Source organism: Rutilus rutilus, assembly GCF_951802725.1.
Source record: "Rutilus rutilus genome assembly, chromosome: 19".
In the NCBI taxonomy this organism is placed as follows: Eukaryota; Metazoa; Chordata; class Actinopteri; order Cypriniformes; family Leuciscidae; genus Rutilus; species Rutilus rutilus.
In genome coordinates, this window is record NC_140232.1 from 27491835 (window position 1) to 27507593 (window position 15759).

At 37.3% G+C, this 15759-nt stretch overlaps 2 protein-coding genes across 2 annotated transcripts in view; both read right to left on the bottom strand.

The window, feature by feature from the left end:
* The window catches only part of abl2 (c-abl oncogene 2, non-receptor tyrosine kinase), a 34104-nt gene extending 31183 nt beyond the window's left edge, over positions 1-2921 (bottom strand). Inside the window, exon 1 of the mRNA XM_084388511.1 lies at positions 1969-2921. Within this exon, the coding sequence (XP_084244637.1) occupies positions 1969-2188 (220 nt within the window). The 5' untranslated portion in view covers positions 2189-2921. The remainder of the gene's footprint in view (positions 1-1968) is intronic.
* Positions 2922-4032: 1111 nt separating this feature from the next.
* soat1 (sterol O-acyltransferase 1) lies at positions 4033-15587 on the bottom strand. The gene is made up of 16 exons (XM_084388547.1): positions 15430-15587; positions 14779-14909; positions 13313-13371; positions 10088-10233; positions 9837-9896; positions 9451-9558; positions 8169-8451; positions 7910-7988; positions 7737-7818; positions 7451-7496; positions 7237-7366; positions 6986-7083; positions 6714-6812; positions 6032-6167; positions 5598-5743; positions 4033-5495 (listed from the first exon to the last, which is right to left on the bottom strand). The coding sequence occupies exons 2-16, from the start codon at positions 14900-14902 to the stop codon at positions 5418-5420; spliced, it is 1674 nt and encodes a 557-aa protein (XP_084244673.1). The 5' UTR covers positions 14903-14909; positions 15430-15587; the 3' UTR covers positions 4033-5417.
* Between the last annotated feature and the right edge of the window lie 172 nt (positions 15588-15759).

Genomic DNA, 15759 nt, shown 5'->3' on the forward strand with positions numbered 1-15759 from the left:
GCTATACATCTGGCTATAAGGGATGAGAGTAAAAATAACTCATCTGCAACCCTCACATGTCAGTGTTTCCAGCCGAAGGGTTCACTGTCAAGATGTGACAAGCTCCTCTTTGGCATTGATCAACCCACCCTGGAGAACAGACTAACCAGAAGCTGGGCACGAGCCTCCAAGGAGGAGACCAAACGCAACTCATGGGAAATGGATAACAGACATCACTGTTCATCTAACAACATCCAAATAGTGCTAAAGATAATGTCTCAAGGGGTGGGAATCGAAAATCGTATGTGTTTTCTTAAGCTTGAATGTACAAATACACACAAAGTTATGTTAAAACATGTCACAGTCAGTTTTGTCTTAGGTGAACGTAAACAGTTGAGAAAGAAAACGCATGTGTAACAGTTCGGGATGAATTGGTTTTGGGACTAAATGGTTTTGGAGGGCCGAAATCAAGGATCAGGGATGCAATGGTAAGGACATTTTCCCACCGGTTAATCGATAAATGTTTGATACAAATGTTTTTACCATACTGGAATCGAAACTGGGAATCTAAAAGAATCGGAATCTGTAAGCAGAATTGCAATCGGAAACGCTCAAATGTAAACGATAGATCCCCAACCCTATTCTCGACTCCCTTGCAGAGCAAACCACACATCTAATGAAATCCCAACCATTGTGCCACAGTCACAATAAACAACACCTGATTATGAGATTCAAGAAAAGATAAATCTGTGTGACACACAAACAGTATTATGATAAAATATGTGCTTTGTGTTACTGCCTGAAACAAATGAGTCAAGTGAAATCGAGCGAGTGAAATCCGAGAAAGCAGTGGCTTCCCCAGCAGCTTTCCCACCAGCAAGTGCTTCATAAGAGACAATAAATGCCAGCCCTATCAAATAACAGTCATCGGATTTCTACAGTTAGGATAGTATGGTGTCTGACTCTGAACTTCCCCTTCTCAGTTGAGTTACTGCCCTTAAAAAAAAAAAAAAACACACACTCCTCAACATCAAATGCCAAATTTACACAGTTAAGGTGGCACTGAAGCACTTCTGAAGTGGCATTAATACAGGCTGTGTAATGTTGCTCAAGAGATAAATGCAATTGTAAGAGTATACTTTTATACTAGGGTGTGTAAGGTGGGTCAGAGCAGGCAGAAGTCAGTCTGGCTGTAATGCAGCATTATGCCTTTGCGCAGAGTTTTGAGCAGGCACGGAGCAGGCTTAAATCGGCAACCGTGTTTACATGCAATATAAATATTCTGTGAATAAGAAGCAGAATCTGCTCATATTACATATTTCTGCAGGAATATCTCAATAGCTGTGGAGCATATAAACAATTTTAACAAGAAAATAAAAATTTTAACCAGAACATGAATCCTAAAAAGATGATTTGGGTCATTATAAGTGACAGTAAACAAACTTGTCATTTACCTGATGCTTTTATCCAATCAGAGCCTCACAATACTCATTTCAGTGACACTCCACCTGGAATGGGCACAATGGTGCTGCTAGTACACGGAACAACACTTCATATTCTTCAAAGAAATGTTCTAATGGAAGATGACCAGACATGCTTAACCACTTACAAAACACATGTTAAACTCACAAACTGTTCAGACAATTATGCTCTGCTGTGTGTGTGTAGATTGAATGAAAAAGTTTAAAAGGGTACATTTTACCCTTTATCTGCTTTAGCAGTCTAACAGTGCATGTCCATGTCAATGTTCAAGACATGGTTACGGCCATGGTTTCTACGGAGTGTTCAAGCGCATTCATGGTGTCAAGATAACGCTGTCTACATAGGCAACACACTAGATTTTGCAACACAGCCCGAGTCATGGAGTATTTCCGCTTATCCCAACTTCTCAACGGAGAGCCCGCTCCGCATTTTACCGACAATGATTTGCATGTTGCCAGTGACTCAAAGGGAGAACCCTGCGAAATGACCAGCTGAATGGGCTCATACCTGAGTGCAGGGTGAAAACATTGATCCCTGGATCCGGCATGATGTTCGCTGCAGCGGCGGCAGTTCTGCCCGGTGGCGTCCCTGTGATGTTGCTGTCTCGGGGTCTCCTCCCGGAGCTGCTGGCCCGGTTCGATCTGCCCTGCTGCTGCTGTTGCCCCTGCGGTGGGGTCTGAATCCCTGCGGAAGCCCCTTCTCCCACGCGGCCTACCTGTTGTCCCATCCTGCGAGTGTTCTGGGTGGGAAAATAACACAGATCTGTGGAAAGACCCGCCGTCCGTTTGGACCGCTCACATCCCACAACGAACGAACGAACCGCGGGACGACGGCCTGTGCTTCAAGGGATGATTGTCTTCCCTTTCTTGGTCACCCCTCCTCCTCCTCTTCCTTCTCCTCTACCGGACCGGACCGAGCTCTGTTAGCTTAGCTTAGCAATCTCTGTGTGTGTGTGTGTGTGTGTGTGTGTGTGTGTGTGTGTGTGTGTATGGGAGAGAGAGCGAGAGAACCCACCCAACACCTAACACCTAACAACACACTGTCTAATCGTTCGATTCTACTAAACCGGATAAGCGGCTCTGTTAAACGGGAATGTAGGATTCTCCTGCCCCCCAGCACCGTTTCTCTTAAAACGAACCCGTCTGGGGTCGTTCCGTTCTGCTCCAGCCGCTGCGCGCCCCCTCCGCCGCCGCCATCTTTACCGCAGGATCAGTGGCGTGCGCTGCACGAGCCAATGACGGAGAGCGCGCAGCACATCATCATCGCAGTGATGCAAAACATCTCTCTTTTAATCTATGAATATTAATATTGACATAAGCGTAACCCATATTTGTTCATTCACAATGTACAGTGACTACCATGTTATCGATAATAAATGAATAATGTTAACAGTAGGCCTACAGTAGCCTATAACAAAAAAATAAATAAAAAGGTTTTATGAAAGTGTCTTATTAACACAACATAAATTATGTTACTTCACTTAGGCTATATGTCAACATCATATTTTATAATAATATTAAATGCTCTAATAATAGGCTATACGTTTTGCTCTTAATGCCAGACATTTATCAATATATAATTTGTAAAATATTATGATTTGGAGCTTTTTTGTCAGTGCTTTTTTAATAATATTGCTAATTGTATAATGTTTTTTTCTCTCTTGTATCTCTTTAAAACATTATTTCGCTTCCACGTTCTAAATAATTTTCTCCTGTAAATCCAAAACATCTGTGTGTGTGTGTGTGTGTGTGTGTGTGATATATATATAGTTTCTGGTCAAAAGTTTGAAAACATTACTATTTTTAATGTTTTTGAAAAAAAGTCTCTTATGCTCACCACGTCTGCATTTATTTTCTGCATTAAAAATACAGAGAAAACAGTAATATTGTGATTTATTTTTCTGTGATGGAGAAGCTGAATTTTCATCACCCATTCACTCCAATCTTCAATGTTTAAATTCAAAATCAAATCAAAAGTTTAAAAGAAAAGCATTTATTCAAAATGGAAATCCTTTCTAACAATATAAATCTTTACTATCACTTTTTATCAATTTAACACATCCTAGCTGAATAAAAGTATTAATTAATTAACTTTTTAATCCTGAAAAAAAAGTATCACAGGTTATAAAAAAATTAAGCTGTTTCCAACATTAATAATAATTCAGCATATAAGAATTATTTCTGAAGGATCATGTGACACTGTATATTAAAATATTAAACCATTTATGATTTTCATTTATTCTGTATTTTTTATTATATATATATATATATATTTTTTTTTTTATATATTTTTTTATACACACACACACACACACTAATAATCTTTCATTTCTTCAACATAATCTCACCTGTAAACATTTTTTTTTTTAATTCACTATTAATTTTATGTGGTCAAGTCACATGAAACATACCTATTAGACCCAATACAACATGGCTCAATATATGGCTCAATACACATCATAGTACATACAAGCAAACTACACTTAAGTGAAACTGTTTATTTGTCCATTACAGATCATGCTGGGACAGGCTACACACTGAACATTTCACAAAATAAATTATAGAATATTAGTTTTAAAATATGGCATCGGTTTTATTATTAAAAAACTTTGATCACTTGTTTGTTATGATAATTACATTCATCAACTATTCTGGAAATTACAAATCATTTACATGGCAGGTGTCAAAAAGAAAAAAATTCTGAAATGCCTTGTGCAGACATACAGTAGTCCTAAGATTCAACTCTCCACCACCACCTGCTGGTCATAACAGTTATTGCAGATACATTTTAAATAACAATTTACTCAATAGTAGAGAGACATTTCATTTTTTTGCACTGATAAATGACATTCAAAATGTCTTAGAGTAGTTTTTAAAATAAATCCTGGTAGTGCACTCAACTATAATATATAACTAATAAAGGGATTGTGCTTTGATCACAATCACAATGAACACAATGATCACATGAGTGCAGCCAGCTGCAACACCTCAACACTTCCAAACAACTGATACCCTATTTTGTGATAAATAAGTCTGAAATCATAGCTTTGTAATCAGTATCCAATTAATTCAGCTCTAGGAACAAAACAAAAAAGTCAAAATATCCAGTCGAACTCTTAAAAACAGTAACTAAAGTAAATAAAATTGGCAGAATGGAGAATTTCCCCATTTTAATTTTAGTAATTTTACTTTAAACTCTAAGGCACGGTTTCACAGACAGAGCTTAGATTAAGCCAGGATTAGGCCTTAGTTCAACTACGGCATTTAAGTAGCTTTTATAAACAAGCCTTACCAAAAAACATTACTGATGTGCATCTTGAGACAGAACAATGGCACTGACATATTTGAAGATACAGCTCAAACAAGCATTTTAGTCTGGAACTAACTTGAAACCGTGGGTATGAGTGAAAGGTGAGAAGTAAACAATTGTGTTTCACAGCAGTATGGCACATAAATTAAATCCACTGAGGTTTTAGCATTCGCAACCCCGCTTGTAAACATTCTAGAATTTGAGGTCCAGGAAAAAAAACTGGTCAAAATGTGCCACATGGCCTCTCCAGTACTGGAATAACACCACAATATCTAAGAAATGGCAGTACACAAAACACATTTATAATCGGATCTCAACTTTATGACATCACAAAGGCTTCTAAAAATAGAATCTCTTTAGCCAGATCAGACATAACCTAATATAGATTGTCAAATGCTAACAAGTCGCTTAGAAATTTGAAAGGAAATATTTGTAGTGCACATTATAAATATTCTACATTCTGTTATAAATGTTAATCATAAATATTAAGATCTAAACAAATAAAATATTCAAGGCCTCTTTGTAAAACATTGTCTTCACGAATATAGAGTAAGATTTTCTCTTTGTTTGGTCATAGTGCAATACCTATGCTAAAGTCCTGTGATTTCCCTCCAGTATGAATGGCATGTGGCAGCTGGAGGTGTGGCTTAGTGAGCGTCCACAGCAGTGTTAGTCTGTGGATAACAAGTCCAAGATCGAGGCTTCAGCAAGTCTATGAAAGAGGGCTGAGGAAACAAAAAGGAAACCACCAATATATGAATAAATCCACATTAAACTACATTCACAGATGAATATATACACCAGGCCTGGGCCAGCACTTTGTTTACCTCTTCAATGGAGCAGTAGCGCTGAGCGTACCACTCCTGAGAGTACAGGCAGATGAGAACCCCCTGTCCCAAGAACAACATAGTCCACATGATCACGTTCCAGATCGGCCCTTTTCTTCGGTCATGAAGAACGAAGTTAAACACCACTAAGAGAAATTTGAGTGGATTACATATATTAAGGCTCTGTCATGTTAATCAGCCACGGAAAAACAGAGTCATTGCAACAGAAGCTAAAACCAATTTCTAGGTGGTGATCTGGCATCCCAGCCTGGCCAAGCTGGTTAAATTGGTCTGTCTGGATGGTTTTTGGTAGAACAGCTGCTGACCAAATAAACACCAGCTTGGCCAGCTGTAAGACCAGCTTAAACCTGCTAAGACTCTCAGTTTTTCAGCAGGGATATTTACCATGCTTCTGTAGTAAATGAGGTTCTTACTTCCAAAGCACATGAAGAGGCAGAACAGGACGGGGTAGAAGAAGCCAAAGCAGATGGCCAGAACATACTCGTGCACCACAGCAGACACAGTAAACACAACTAACATGGCCGCCGCACGGAATCGCTTCTGTGTCATCTGTAGAAGTGGATGATCAAAGTTTGTTTGGCTTGATGCACATTTGGTCAAATTTTCAAATAAATACCTGAGTCCATTCAAATAAGACAAAACAGAAAAGAAAAAGAAAAAAAAAAACGTTCAACACAAGGACACCAAAGGGGTCCGACCTGAAACACTTCCGTGACACTTCCAGTCGTTTGTGATTACTTACTGGATGAGTGCACTCAATTCTATCTATCTATCTATCTATCTATCTATCTATCTATCTATCTATCTATCTATCTATCTATCTATAGCAAAATTAAATACAATTATATATAAATTACAATAAAAATATTTAAATAAACAATACAATTATAATCAAATTATATATTTACTTAATAAAAAGTAATAGTAATTTAGAAGTAATTCATTAATTGAGTAATAATAAAAAAAAGTATATATATATATATATATATGTGTGTGTAAACTAACCCTAACCCACACACACGCACACACACACACATTATAGATTTATGAATAATTTATATTTACTACAGAATACATTTTCAACTGATGACTTACCCACAAGAAGTCCCTGTACACATAATAATAAAGCCAATCGTGTACTACAACATTCCATGTGCGGTAATAGTTAGCAAATGAAGTGGAGTTCCACCAGTCCTAGAGAAAACATTATCCAAAGAACAAAGCGCACATTAGGAACACAAAAAAAGATGAAATGCTAAACTAAGCAGATCTGATCATGTGGAACATATAAAAATAACTCTACCACAAAGTCTATAAGGTATAAGGGTCTATATTTGTGAAATGAAACACTTTCTCGAGTCTGTTACCTTATAAAACATTCTGTCTCCAAATCGTAGCATTTCAGCAAATGCGTTAAGCCAGCAATGCAGAAAGGCAAAGAACGCCAAGAAAAGCACCAGCACTCCTACGTATATGGGACAATATCATCACACAAAATGCATTTGTGCATGTTTTTACTACATTTGTGACCCACTGTGTACTCTTTACTACAATTAATTCTCAAAATGTTATCAGTATAAAGGAATGAGAAGATATATTGGCCCTCCTGACATGATACCTGGCAGTATAGAGTTGAAGACACACAACACCATGGCCCTGAGGTCAAAGAGCTGCATACTGATACTGCGGAACTGAGGGATACACAGCCGCACAAGTATGTAATACGCATAAAACAAACTCCCCAGCACCTGGAACGACACAGAAAAACATTACATTCAAATAAATGTTTATAAAAATCACAACATAAACATGCACTCTTTCAAAGAACCCACCTGTGAAAACTTTGTAGCCACATAACCCCACCGAATACAAGGATTTCTACAGAGACAAAGCAACATAAGTGCTCAGAGCAAACAGAGAATCAAAACTGACAAAAAGTACTCTCTTAATATATATATATATATAATTTTTTTTAACTAATTTTTAAATAAATGTATTCATTATTTACATAAATACAATTTTAATCAATTAGCATTTATATATGTTATGAATTTTTAAATTAGAATTATAAAAAATAATAAAAAAATCTTCCTTTAAACCAATAGCAGTCAGTCTTACCGTGGATAATTGTCTCTGTATATTAGGGTGGGTGCAAAGAGAAAGTAAATGTACTGGGTGAACTGAGGTACAGCAACTGAATCTGAAAAATAAATCAAAAAGACGACGACAAAATAAACCAGAAGTATTTTTTTATTTTTTTATGTCAACCAGCATCTAAGTGAAGATCTTACTCGTTTTGTTTCGTTCTAAGGATCGTACTCTTGGCACATTTTCCCTGATGAAAGAGTGAGTTTTCATCATCAGCCGCACCTGTTTACAACAAAAACCAAAGCAACAACTAGATTCAGCAGTAACAAACCTTACATTCATAATCTACCTTCATACAGGATTAGATTTCTACCTAGCAACACATTCAAAATACACACAAAGGCAGAAAATAGAGCAATGGAGTGATATAAAAAGAATCCCGTTGCTATGGTTACGGAGTACCTGTTCTAGAATAAGTATGAAGCATGAAGCAGGGGGAAGGCCGTTCTTCAGCACCACATATGTGGGCATGAAACCCAAACACAGCCCCTGGTACAGCAGCAAGAGAGAACCGGCCAGCACTGTCCATAAGGCCCGATAATTTGACGTGGGGTAGACGCTGGCCCAGACACTGAGTAGTACATATGGAACCACAAGAGAGGACAGGAACATACACATCCACGTGACAACCACTAGGGGGAACTGGCCAAACGCGTAAACCAGCAGGTCAAACTCAAGCACCAGTCTAGAGAGAGCGCACGAAAGAAAGATTTTTACACTTTACACAAATTAATGCATCTTCTTCTATTGTTTCACTTTACTGCAAAGATAGATATATAGACAGACAGACAGATAGGACTGACAGAACAATAGATAGAGCGACAGAATGATAGATAGAGAGCAAATGAATGATAGAGCAAGAGATAGAGCGACAGAACAACAGATCGAAAGAAAGATAAATCAACTGAATGATATAGAGTGAGAGCACGATAGACAGAGCGACAGAATAATAGAACGATAGAGCGATGGAATGACAGATAGAGAACGACAGATAGAGAGCGACAGATATATAGACAGAGAACAGATAGAGCGACAGAACAACAGATCGAAAGAAAGATAAAGCAACTGAATGATATAGAGTGAGAGCACGATAGACAGAGCGACAGAATAATAGAACAATAGAGCGATGGAACGACAGATAGAGCAACAGGTATAGACAGACAGAACAGATAGAGCGATAGAATAATAGATCAACAGATAAAGCAACTGAATGATAGAGTGATAGCACGATAGACAGAATGCTAGATAGACCGACAGAACAATAGAGCGACAGATAGAGCGACAGAACGACATATAGATAGATAAAAGAATACATTAATAAAGGTTAAAAAGAATAAAAGTACATTTAAAAATAAATACAGAAAAGAAGAAAGGAAAAAGTAATCCAAAAATAAATTCAGTATTAAATGTAATTAAAAATTAATTATATTTGTTCTTATACATCTATCTATCGAATTGTATTTATTTTTAATAGGTTTGGGCCTCTATAAGCCAGGAGAAGGAGACCTTGCAAACATTGTGCTTGTAAACACAAAATATATCTCTTCATACCTTAGCAAAAACAAAAGCATTATGAATTTATGAAACCACACAGTTGGCAAGGTCAGAACTACCTAGACTGAAGGATGCAGTCTCAAAAAACTGAAGCAAACCGGATTCGTTGATGAATAGTGAGTGTCCTAACCTGCCCTCGTCGATGAAGTCCACGACGAGTGTGCTGAAGATGAAGAGGATGAGGAGAGCGATGAACATGTGATAGATGGTGCGGATGTGGTTCACCTCAAAGAGATCACTGCAGAAAAATCATTTCATAACCACTATTACTTCAAATATACATATTCAGTGCAACCATATGTTTCTGACCACTGTTTTCCTGATTAAACACTAAATACATGAAAAAATAAATCATAAATTGTGATATAATAAAAAAAAAGTTTATTTAGGTCAGCTAATCAAATGAAAGTCATATCTCATCTTTATCTCACCACAGACAGAAAAACTAATCTCAGATTTCACACATTTTAATACAGGTTTCAGCAAGATCTCAGAGAAAATACACCCATGACTCACTCTAACAGGGATCGACGAATCACAAACTGCTTGCTTTGGGCTTGGGAAGGTTGTGTATGCCTACAGGAGCAGAGAGGAAGATGAAAAGGTAGACAACAGGGGGAAAGATGTGAGATAAAAGCACTATGCAAGAACATGCCATGGAAAACAAAATCACAAACGCAGCGAATTCATGAGAGTAAATGAGAACATGAAGTGTACTAGCCAGCCATGGCACTCATTGCAATGCTGTTTATGCGTGATTTCAGTACCTGAGTTTGCTTTTCTCCTTATCTGAGAGAGACTGAAAGACTGTGCTCACATGGGAGGAACCCAGACTAGCAGACTCCTCTATCAGGCTGTCCATGAACTCATTCACTTGAGTGTCAAACTGCCTCATCAGGTCTGCTTTCAAATGCTGAAAAAAAAAAAAAAAACAGCTAGTCTCTTATATATCCAAGGAGGGTCTTATGAACAAGAACAGAAGGTTTGCAGAAGGTGAAGCTGAAAACATCATATCCACAAGATAACAGTTGGAGCCGGAGTATCTGGTCTCATGTGATACCTCAAGCTGTCACGGTCATTTTGGTTTTAACTGTGGCTGATCTTAATGGAGACAAATGAAGGTCTTTGTATGTCTAAGAAACTTTAAGAGATACTTAACTTGATCACACAGACAAAAAACAGGGAGATTGAACTGTTGACGCGACACATTGGAGGTCTGTGATTCGAATTAATTCTAAAGTTTAATCCTTTCTGAATAACCTCACTGTCCCTGGCTGACAACCACATCCTTCCTTATTCTATCTACACTTCCTGTAACCTTTACAAGCAGTGGGAAACAGTCTAAAACAACAGTTGATCCTAATACAGAAAACAAATGAAAATTTTGCTTAAAATCAATATTTAGTCTGAAAAATGTGCTGCGTATTTGTTAACTGATTATTTTTGTCTGAATCTTTTTAATTCAATAATTCACAAGACCTAAAAAAGCAATTCAGAAAATGATAAGAGAAATTGAAACCTTATTGTGTATTCAATTACAATACCATTTGATATTTTTGTGGGATTTAAACCTGTTGTCATGTGACGAGAAATTAATAAAACAGTATGTCAAGGTCAGTTGTTTAAATGTGTGTGTGTATATATATATATATATATATATATATATATATATATATATATATATATATATATTATACAGTGGGTACGGAAAGTATTCAGCCCCCCTTACATTTTTCACTCTTTGTTATATTGCAGCCATTTGCTAAAATCATTTAAGTTCATTTTTTTTCCTCATTATTGTACACACAGCACCCCACATTGACAGAAAAACACAGAATTGTTGACATTTTTGCACATTTATTAAAAAAGAAAAACTGAAATATCACATGGTCCTAAGTATTCAGACCCTTTGCTCAGTATTTAGTAGAAGCACCCTTTTGATCTAATACAGCCATGAGTCTTTTGGGGAAAGATGCAACAAGTTTTTCACACCTGGATTTGGGTATCCTCTGCCATTCCTCCTTGCAGATCCTCTCCAGTTCTGTCAGGTTGGACGGTAAACGTTGGTGGACAGTCATTTTCAGGTCTCTCCAGAGATGCTCAATTGGGTTTAAGTCAGGGCTCTGGCTGGGCCATTCAAGAACAGTCACAGAGTTGTTGTGAAGCCACTCCTTCGTTATTTTAGCTGTGTGCTTAGGGTCATTGTCTTGTTGAAAGGTGAACCTTCGGCCCAGTCTGAGGTCCAGAGCACTCTGGAGAAGGTTTTCGTCCAGGATATCCCTGTACTTGGCCGCATTCATCTTTCCCTCGATTGCAACCAGTCGTCCTGTCCCTGCAGCTGAAAAACACCCCCACAGCATGATGCTGCCACCACCATGCTTCACTGTTGAGACTGTATTGGACAGGTGATGAGCAGTGCCTGGTTTTCTCCACACATACCGCTTAGAATTAAGGCCAAAAAGTTCTATCTTGGTCTCATCAGACCAGAGAATCTTATTCATCACCATCTTGGAGTCCTTCAGGTGTGCTTTCATGTGTCTTGCACTGAGGAGAGGCTTCCGTCGGGCCACTCTGCCATAAAGCCCCGACTGGTGGATGGCTGCAGTGATGTTTGACTACAACTATCTCCTGACTGCATCTCTGGAGCTCAGCCACAGTGATCTTTGGGTTCTTCTTGACCTCTCTCATCAAGGCTCTTCTCCCCTGATAGCTCAGTTTGGCCGGACGGCCAGCTCTAGGAAGGGTTCTGGTCGTCCCAAACGTCTTCCATTTAAGGATTATGGAGGCCACTGTGCTCTTAGGAACCTTAAGTGCAGCAGAATTTTTTTTTGTAACCTTGGCCAGATCTGTGCCTTGCCACAATTCTGTCTCTGAGCTCTTCAGGCAGTTCCTTTGACCTCATGATTCTCATTTGCTCTGACATGCATTGTGAGCTGTAAGGTCTTATATAGACAGGTGTGTGGCTTTCCTAATCAAGTCCAATCAGTATAATCAAACACAGCTGGACTCAAATGAAGGTGTAGAACCATCTCAAGGATGATCAGAAGAAATGGACAGCACCTGAGTTAAATATATGAGTGTCACAGCAAAGGGTCTGAATACTTAGGACCATGTGATATTTCAGTTTTTCTTTTTTAATAAATGTGCAAAAATGTCAACAATTCTGTGTTTTTCTGTCAATGTGGGGTGCTGTGTGTACAATAATGAGGGAAAAAAATGAACTTAAATGATTTTAGCAAATGGCTGCAATATAACAAAGAGTGAAAAATTTAAGGGGGTCTGAATACTTTCCGTACCCACTGTATATATATATATATATATATATAAAGTGATAATTATGATTCAAAAATACTTTAAAAATACTCATAAATATGTTAAAAAATATAATGATTAAGATGTGTAAACTTATGTGCATTCAAGAAAAATATTTTATTGCTTTACTCGATTGATGGGTATGGCTCTATTTCCAAAACATTCAAATGGTATAAACAATTTTCAGAAGTGCATTAAACCAAAAAATATTATTCGGCATGTAAACATATTTAAATAGTTCATCCAGAACAAACATACTTATTTGTCACTAAACCACTAGCAGAAATACTTTTTAAAAATTAACTAGCGACTGTTCTTTATACAGAGCAAAACTTCCTGCCTGACAAAGAGCTTGATAAACAAGAACAAATATCTGGAGCTGCTAAACTAAATCACAAAAGCTCAGTCAGATTTACACAGATCAAAAGCACAAGAATAAGCATTGCTTTGCATTTAAATCACTAAAAGGATATAGTCAAAGCAAAGGTCACATTAGAACGTTTAGGATCAGATAATGTATGACGTAAAAGTTATTATCAGTATTATCACAGATTATCTGTATAGTCACTCAGCAACAATACAGTGATAAAGTACAAGATTCGAACAGTTGCTCTCATGGTTTTGATATCTGACAAGATACAGTTCTGAAAGCCACTGATTCACTGGGATTGACATCTTACCTCCGCTTTCTTCTTTAGCTGTAGTTTTGCGCTGATAATGTGCTCCACTTCCACTGTTCCTGAAATGAGACATCAATACAGATCTCTCATGAATGCCCACATTTACATACAGATGGACGCAGGTGATTCAGTGGCACTTGTGGGCACTGTATCCTGGTTACCATAAAGTATTCTTTAACCAATTCCACATCATGCAAACAGAAAACCTGCACTCATTTGAGAGCAAACAGAAGAAACAGATGATTCATACAACACTTTTAAAAAGATTCTACATAACCTATACAGACAGAGACATCACAAAATTCCTCGAGTGCTTTTCTTTTTTTAAAAGTAATTTAAAGTATAAATTGTTTCATTAAAAAATATATATTTTAATGTGTCAAGTAACTTTAATTGAGGAAAAAGGACTTTACATTGGGATAGATGAATATGTGTGAAATAGCCAATGGACTATATGATAAAGAGATACATTTTAAGTTTTATGGCAGAACAATTAAATAGGTAATGAATTAATAGTGAGCTTAAAACCTGATGACTTTCGACTGTTACAAAAAGCAGCAAAGTTTACCCCATTGAAAACACTTATTGTTCAACATTATTTTACCTTAAAAAAAGGCTTATATAATAATTAATTTTAAAAAACTCAAATGCTACACTGTGAAGCATCTTATGAAATGTGTTACGCTGTATTTGACAGTGCGGTTGCACAATAAAACACTACACTAGCATTTTCAGTGTCATCGTGTCAGAGTTAATGGGAATGACTGCATCATTGATAACAGTACTGGGCAGGACATGGCAATTTCTCAATCAGATCACATGGCAAATCACATGGAAGTCTGTTCATTCCCAGAATTAAGCTTGATGGTTTCACTAACGTAACATGAATGTGTAATGGCTATTGTTTCCTCATTTTGTTTTAACCCATATATGATTACACTGCTTACAGCAGTAAGAACAGGCTGAAAATTATAAGCAAATCATACCACAGCATATTTATAGCGATCATGGAGTTATATTATAACTGTAGGCTATAATTTCTCGCTATTATTGCAAATTAAAATCCTTTCACTTTTCACAAGCAGCATTTAATTAAGAACACACCCATTTTCTAGTACATAAAAAAATGTATTGATATTTTTTCTTTTCTGTGAACTGAACTAAGCAGATCAAGGGAAATAAATCTCTTGATAAATAATGTCAAAGATTTACAGTGTCATACAAATGATGGGTTGTACAAATTGTGCAAGCATGTAACGTAAATGATTAGGAAACTAAGTGAAACATGTTGCAACTGATTCCAATGGGTCAGAGTTGAATGACCTACATTAGAACTAACAAAAGAGAAACTCTTTTGTCTCTTCGTCAGAATTTTAATGTGACTGTTTTGCCTCTGCTCGATTTGAATAGTCTACATTTGCAGGACCAGGTCAAGGTTTTTTGTTAAGTGTTTAAGTGAGTCTCACCATTACTTGGGCAGGGCACCTCTCCTGTGGCTCTTTCGGCTCCTGTCCCATCCTGGTCTGATGACGGAACAACCTTATGGGACCCCCTACGATTGCGTGGGGTGCCAGCACCCTCATTCACCATCCTGATGCTGGAAACCCCAACACAAACCAGCAGCATGAACAATGTGAATCTTATGAATTGTTTAACAGGTATATCATTGAAATCAATAGTAATAGTCAGATTAAGCCCCAGATATTTGAATCACAGATCCCCATAAAATTCAATGACAAAAATTTGCTACTTACTGTCAGAAACGATTAAATAATTACTTGTCACGAAAGCAAAGTAACGTTACTAGTGACTTAATAATAATAGTCTCCGATGGAACAGTACTAGTAGCACATCTAATAATAATAATTACTAGTGAAATTAATTAAACTAAATACAAAGATACTAGTTACTAATGGAATACTGAATTAAGTTGTATTCTACGCTAAATTAGATGGCTGTTGGTGCTCGTCTGTGTTCATTTAACTCACACTAAATATGAACGATACTCAATACGGTGATTGTAAACACAGAAGACGTTCAATAACTAGGTAATGTTTGACGTCTATTTTATTAGCTCCGTTTTACGATAGACGAAAAACAACCTTTAGATCACTTACTTGTGCTTTCTTCCCAAATACACACGTCCTTAATAATCAATTCGACTTCTGAGGACAAACTCCGAGTGTTTGACTGAGATGAGTGTGACAGCAGAGCAGCATCAGGCCTGTTGACATCTATATACTGTCTATGGTTGACATCAACCGAAACAACAGGCGCTCGTTTTCGGGGCGGAGACTGCACTTAAACAAATCTGATTGGTTGAACTGTTTCGACTGTGTAAATGTATCTTAAACGTACAGTAACAATACCAATATGTTGCAGCGTTGCTGGTTATCTTACCTTTCTCAAATATGTAACGTGGGATAAATATATGAATCTTAAAACCA

Excerpts from the sequence above, each read along its gene's own strand:
- soat1 (XM_084388547.1), bottom strand. The coding sequence starts at position 14,902 with ATGGTGAATGAGGGTGCTGGCACCCCACGCAATCGTAGGGGGTCCCAT. Across the intron at positions 8,452-9,450 it reads GACTTCATCGACGAGGGCAG|ACTGGTGCTTGAGTTTGACC; the intron begins GTTAGGACACTC and ends CGCTCTCTCTAG. Across the intron at positions 7,497-7,736 it reads TACAGAGACAATTATCCACG|AAATCCTTGTATTCGGTGGG; the intron begins GTAAGACTGACT and ends TTGTCTCTGTAG.